This window comes from Notothenia coriiceps, unplaced genomic scaffold (genome assembly GCF_000735185.1).
Source record: "Notothenia coriiceps isolate Sejong01 unplaced genomic scaffold, NC01 NC01_scaffold00013592, whole genome shotgun sequence".
Classification (NCBI taxonomy): Eukaryota; Metazoa; Chordata; class Actinopteri; order Perciformes; family Nototheniidae; genus Notothenia; species Notothenia coriiceps.
The window spans coordinates 571,187-577,333 of record NW_011346293.1 but is presented as its reverse complement, the minus strand read 5'-3'; the positions used below and the strand labels follow the sequence as shown (position 1 = coordinate 577,333).

Sequence of the window (6,147 nt, the reverse complement as noted above, 5' to 3'; positions counted from 1 at the left end):
GCTTTTTTTTAAGGTCATGACGTCAAACGCTTCATAATTACATCCGGGAACATCTCGCGCTCTATGAACCGAGGCGGGCGGAATTAAGTTATGTGTGCGTTGGAGGCAGTTGTGTTGAGCGGTTGTGTTTTAGTGAGCTGGTTTTTTTCGGTATTTTACATTGTATTTCACATTTTAATCATTAGAGTGCAGNATGTTAAGCTATCTTAAAAGGTGGGGTATGTAATTTATTTCAGAAACACTTTTTGTTATATTCCATGGAATGCTCTTAACATCCAGATAGCAAGTATTCATTGCTATCTGGATGTTAAGAGCATTCCATGGAATATAACAAAAAGTGTTTCTGAAATAAATTACATACCCCACCTTTTAAGATAGCTTAACATTACGAATAATGCCATTTCTTACATTTAAAACTAGGATGAGTCAATTTTATGCTTGTTAAATAACAATTAATCCATTGTTAAAATATGTTTCTATTCACTTTATGTTGATTGATTAATTATTGCCTGTTATTTCAGACCTAAAATACTGAAATGTATACAGAAAATATCAGTACAGCTGTCTATCAGTTAGGAGGAACTTGCTGGATGCGGCTCAAGGCCCTCTGTTTTCACTACCTCCCTTTAACCCACTGAGATATGAAATAACTCCCATGACTGTAGACATCTGTTTAAGAAATAGTTTGGCATTTTTGGAATTGATCCTATCATCTCAAATCTCTAAAGAGTATATACCAAAATATTAAACTATTCCTTAAGCTCACACTCCTGTGCCTCCCACTTGATCTATACAACGCTGAAATCAAGTCCTCTGATCATTGCCAACGCTCTCCTTTAACTTTCATTAATAAGAGAATAACGCCACCCTCCATGACATCACTAAAACAAGCCAATGACAGAGCTTCATCTGAACTCAGACAGTCCTGTTTTAGCCATAAAATGCTCAAACGATGCACTTTGTCTAATCGCAGTCTGCATGTTTGTCGCATTCTTTGCATAACAAACTCATCTCCTCCATTAAACCATAAAGCACATGTGTGATGTTGACATTACTGTACATGTGTGTGATATGTTACTTGGCTCATCTTGTTTTCATGTCATTTTTACTTTGTTTGTACTCAATGTTTTGCGCATTTGTTGATGTTTAAGTGTACATGTCTGCGTTTTTTTTTTTGTATTTTCTTCCTCGTCCTCTAGCTCACTCTCTTCTGTGTTAATCCCCAGAGTTCCGTTCTCCGTCACACAGCGGGAACCTGAACCGCTCGGCGTCTCTGAGTTGCACTGAGCGCGCTCCAGATAACGGCTCCGTCGGGGGGAGCGTCACTCAGATCCCGGGGACCCCCTTCCAGTACACACCAGACTTTAGTGTACGTGCTCTCACACACCTGCAGTTTGTTAAGGTGGGTACCGGTCAGGCAACTCTACTGTAAACAGGGAGGAAGAGTAACAGATCCTTTACTTGTGTAAAAGTACAAATTAATTAATGTAATACTGCTAATAACAAGAAGAAACCCTGAAATCAAAATCCTACTTTAAGCTAGGGTTGGTTGTCTTGAGATGCTTGCTGGAGTACAGTAAGTATTAAGTTCCCAAACTGAAAAACCCAGCCAAGTGTTGTCCATTACATGAAAGGGGCTAGAAGAACAAGCTTCAAATGCTAACATCTTGCATACAAGTTGCTAAGTTGTGAACGTTGACAACCCGTCCTTTCAGTCCTCTCTCCTATGCCACTTCTCTAAAATTATTTTTCTGTACGTAAACATATTATATTGAAGATAAATATCAAACATGGCTATTGTTAATTCTCACAGCTTCAGGAAAAATACAATGGTTATATTAGATGATTACTGTCCTGCCACAGCATTTTATTTCCTAATTGATGTCAGGATGCAACATGTGTGCTTTGTTGCTCCACATCAAACTAGTTTTAACTACTTTATATAGAGTGAGCTGATTTAGTCCAGGGGTCCCAATTTAGGGTTTGGGTCACCGCACCAGGTCACAATCCTTTATCATTTACCTTTTTTGATGTGTGGCTCATTGGTATGAAATAAAAAACTATTCTCAAATCCATGACTCTGCAGTATTCGAGATGAATGGAATCATCCATGAAAACAGCAAATATCATTGTCCAAAGAATGTATATCATATTGTGAAACACCCCTCATTTTTGTATCCTCTTATCGTTGGTGTCTTGCATTCCTCAGGTCACTCGGGCTCAGTACCAGAACGGCCTCCTGGCGTCCAAGCTGGACAGCATGCCTCAGTCCCCAGAGGGCAGCAACACCCGCCTGGACACGTCTGTGTCTCTGCCCCCCATCACCCCCCCGGGGAGCCGCTCTCCGCTGCCGCTGGCCACGCCTCCTGCAAAGCACCCGCCGTCTAACATCCAGCCGGGTGCCCGAGCCGCTCTGCCCCAGCACCCCCCCTCCTCCTCCCGCCGCAGACCCAGCCAGTCTCTGCCCCAAGTCACCCCCCCTCCGAGCAACCACATCCCGCTCTCCCTGCCCCCTCCGTCCTCCATGAGTTTAGCGCCGTGCACCATCATCCCCCACTCCACTTTGCCCTCCTCCAAGTCCCAGCCGTCGCGCCCCCTTGGTAGCCCGGACAACGGGCCGGGGGAGACCACCACTCTGCTCAGTGAGCAGCAGAACTGTGAACGTGCCCAGGCAAACCCTCACGTCCACACCATCAGTCACACACACACTGAAAGCACCATCTAACTAAAGTAGGAACTACACTACCTGCGCACTCACTCAAACAACACACTCTCGCACTACTTCCTGTTTCCTGTTTGCTTGTTGTCTCCTGAACTTTTCTGTAGAGTTCTTGGGTATGCTGAGGATCAGCACTTTACGTGTATTTTATAAACGGAGATCCTCTTTTATCCCTTCCTGCATGATCCCTTCCCGACACTAAAAAAAGATGCAGTATAGACACAACGAAGGCAGAGGGAACACTAGTGATTACGATTGGAAATGAAGAATGGGTCTTGTGTGTGTGTGTGTTTTTAAAGGGTCAGTTCACCAGGATTACAAAAAGGCTTGCAAATGTTTTTATTTTTATTTTTTGTCCAGGTTTTGAGATTTCTGCTTCCACTTTTTTTTGTGAAAAATTAACTCAGAAGCAACGTGCCTCTACAAAACCAATTGTTCCAGTATCTGTGGATCATCTACTGACCTCACTGTGAACCGTTTTCACAGGAAATGCATTACAGTGAGGAGATCATCTGTTTGAGCACACTGGGGTCTGTAGACATCAATTCTGAAAAGCCTAAAATGCATTTTTGCTTATAAACTACAAAATATATCCATGTTACTTGTATAGAACCGTATACTTATCTGCCTATCAGAAAAAATGAAATTGCTAACCTCTTATCCTGCTTTCATGTCAGAGTAACATGTCTGACTTGTATCTTCACGTCAACTGCCAAGTTGAAATAATGACTTGTAAAGTCCGATTTTGAGCCTGAAACCAAACTAACATCAGCCAAAGACCATTGTTCAATGTTTTAAACCAAAATGTACCAGATGTGTTTTCACAAAAGGTTTTATCCTGTAGAATAAAGATCAAACATTAAAGTCCTTTGTATTGAAGCGAAGATATCTCAAAACCTCTTCACATGAAACTAAAACTTTTTAGGGTTTTTTGTAATTAATGTGAACTGAACCTCAACATCATCACTGGTAAGACATCAACAAAAAACTCACAATATAGGTTGGTGTTGCCAGATCAGGGCTGGGGTCAGTTTAGTTGGTTGGCTCAATTTCCTTTTTTTTTCCAAAGAGTAAAACTTTTGGTTTAAGTTTATGCTTTAATGTACGATAAGTATGACTTTAGTTTTGATTTTGTTCCATGGGGTAACTTTTATTAAGATGGATGAAAACCAATACATTGGTTTGTCTGCTGCTTCTGTCTGTCTGTCAGTTCAGCACCAGCAGACCAGAGTCAGAGTACTGAGTGGAAGCCATACCAGTGATTTTGCATGTTTTCACCCATTAATACAAACTGTGAATACTCTGCATTAGAATAATACACTGTTAAATGAATACAGTGTTTAAAAAAGCTAAATATGAATTGGCAAATGTAATGTTTTATTACTTTTGTTATAGTTTATGAATGCTAATGTATTTTTATACACTACAAAACATTTATTGAAACCAATGGCAGTCTGAACACCCCAGAGTCAACAAGAGAGTACAAAGGATGTTATGCATGCAATATAAAATAGTAATATAATATAAATTAGAAATGGAAATACTTGTAGAACTTGCAAAAACATCGGTATGGTCCTTAAAGTCACTAAATCTGGTGATGTGAGGTGGATGTTTATGGCCTACCTCTTGACCAAGGCAATATGTTTAAAATTATTTAATTTCCAAGAGTGATATTTATTTATGTAAAGTATATTTATATATACATATTGACATTTAATTTGTTTTATATTTTAGAGATTTTATTTATTTTGTAGCTTTCTTTGGTTCTTGAAAGCAGTTGAAGTTGAAGGACAAGCTGCATTCTTCAGACACTGTTTCTTGTGAATGGATTCCTCACTGTGATGGAGCTCGGAGTGAAACCAGCTGCTTCTCAAATCACCATGACACCAAGCGCTGACCAAACTGGATCTTTAGAGGTTGTAACACTGTGCGTTCACTGACATTTGGATGAAAGTTACACTGGAATGTTTCATTTGTTATTGTATGTGTAAGCATGCACATGTTGGATGACTGACAGAGTGACATGAAGACCAAATAAGAGCAAAGAGAAATGTAATGCTATCTGTTTTCAGAAGCAAGTATGTGCTGTTCAAGTTTAATGAGGATATGTCTACATGTTTTTTGAATCTTTTGAGTCTGATAACATATTCTGGAAGATTATGGTTGTAAGCAGAGCCGCAGCCAGGATTTTAGCAATACTGAATACTCCCCAAAAAAGAACGTATTTTCATCTTTAAAGCATGAATCGGCAATTATGTTTTCTGCTAGTCCTATATAATGGAGAGGCCTGAGAGGTTTTAGATGAGAGGATTGATTCCTTCATATGAGAGGAATCAACCTACTCCAACGCTTAAAACCAACCTACTCCAACGCTTAAAACCAACAAAGCAAACTAAATTCGTTGGGTTAATGTATTCCTTCTTCTTCCCAACATTGCTAGTACCCAAAAAATGAATAGAAAGAAAATGCAGAACAGTACAGTAGCCCCGGCCCTGATTCAGTCACAACTTGCAAACTGTTTTACGTTTATGGTTTTACATTTTAAGAAATACCCTTTTTAGCTTCCTTACCAACAGTTGGATGAGAAAAACAATACCACTCTTTACATTAAATATGAAGCTACTTTCCGGACACAGTCAGCTTGGCATGGCACAAACATTCTGCCCCACTACACACAAGCTTTCTCTTCACATTTAATGGACAGATATGAGAGTGGAATTGATGTGCTCATCTAACTCTCAGCAAGAAAATAAGTGACTTGTGTTTCACACGTGTGTTTGTTAACCTTTGAGCTTGCCGTTAGCCCTGAGTTAAGGATTGACACTTGAATATTGAAAACACTCACAGCACAATAACTCGAGATTTAATGGACAACAAACATTCCACTGCATGTCTTCACACTACTGATGTTAACCCTGTCAGGACTAAATGTGGTGTGATAAACTCTCATGTTGCTTTCTGTTACCAGGCAAACATACGTCTGTTTGCCACTTGAAACAATGTGAGGTACATTGTACTGCGTGTGTAAATGATACTGAACCTATTCAACCCGTGTTTGCAGCAGACAAGGAGTTGGAGGAAGTTGGGTTGTGTTCCAGTGGAGATAAGAGATTAACATGAAGACGACTGTAGCAACTCACTCCTCACATTCTGAGCTCAGATGTTAAAGCTGCTAGCATGTAATCTACCTATTCTTTTCCTATGTATGCAGTGACACTGAAAAGATTTAAAGTAACTGGAGATAATTATTTTGTTGATGATATAGTGATTTATTAGAAAATATAAGACAATGAACAACTATTGTATAAGCAAGCACTGATTTGAAAAACACTTTAAACATGTCAGTTTTGAGTGAGTCTGAAAAAAGTGATAATCCAAAGCATTTCTTCCTTTGTGGGAAGATTTTCCAAATTTGGATTTACAAATTA

General features: G+C 39.5%; 1 protein-coding gene across 1 annotated transcript; it reads left to right on the top strand.

Annotated features, from left to right (window-relative positions):
- Positions 1 to 603: 603 nt before the first annotated feature.
- On the top strand, positions 604 to 4,418 carry LOC104948032 (putative uncharacterized protein FLJ22184). The gene is made up of 2 exons (XM_010774182.1): positions 604 to 1,402; positions 2,210 to 4,418. Exon 2 carries the CDS (start codon positions 2,261 to 2,263, stop codon positions 2,723 to 2,725), a length of 465 nt encoding a protein of 154 aa, XP_010772484.1. The 5' UTR covers positions 604 to 1,402; positions 2,210 to 2,260; the 3' UTR covers positions 2,726 to 4,418.
- Positions 4,419 to 6,147: the final 1,729 nt, after the last annotated feature.

Coding starts and splice junctions, on each gene's coding strand:
- LOC104948032 (XM_010774182.1), top strand. CDS start 2,261: ATGCCTCAGTCCCCAGAGGGCAGCAACACCCGCCTGGACACGTCTGTG.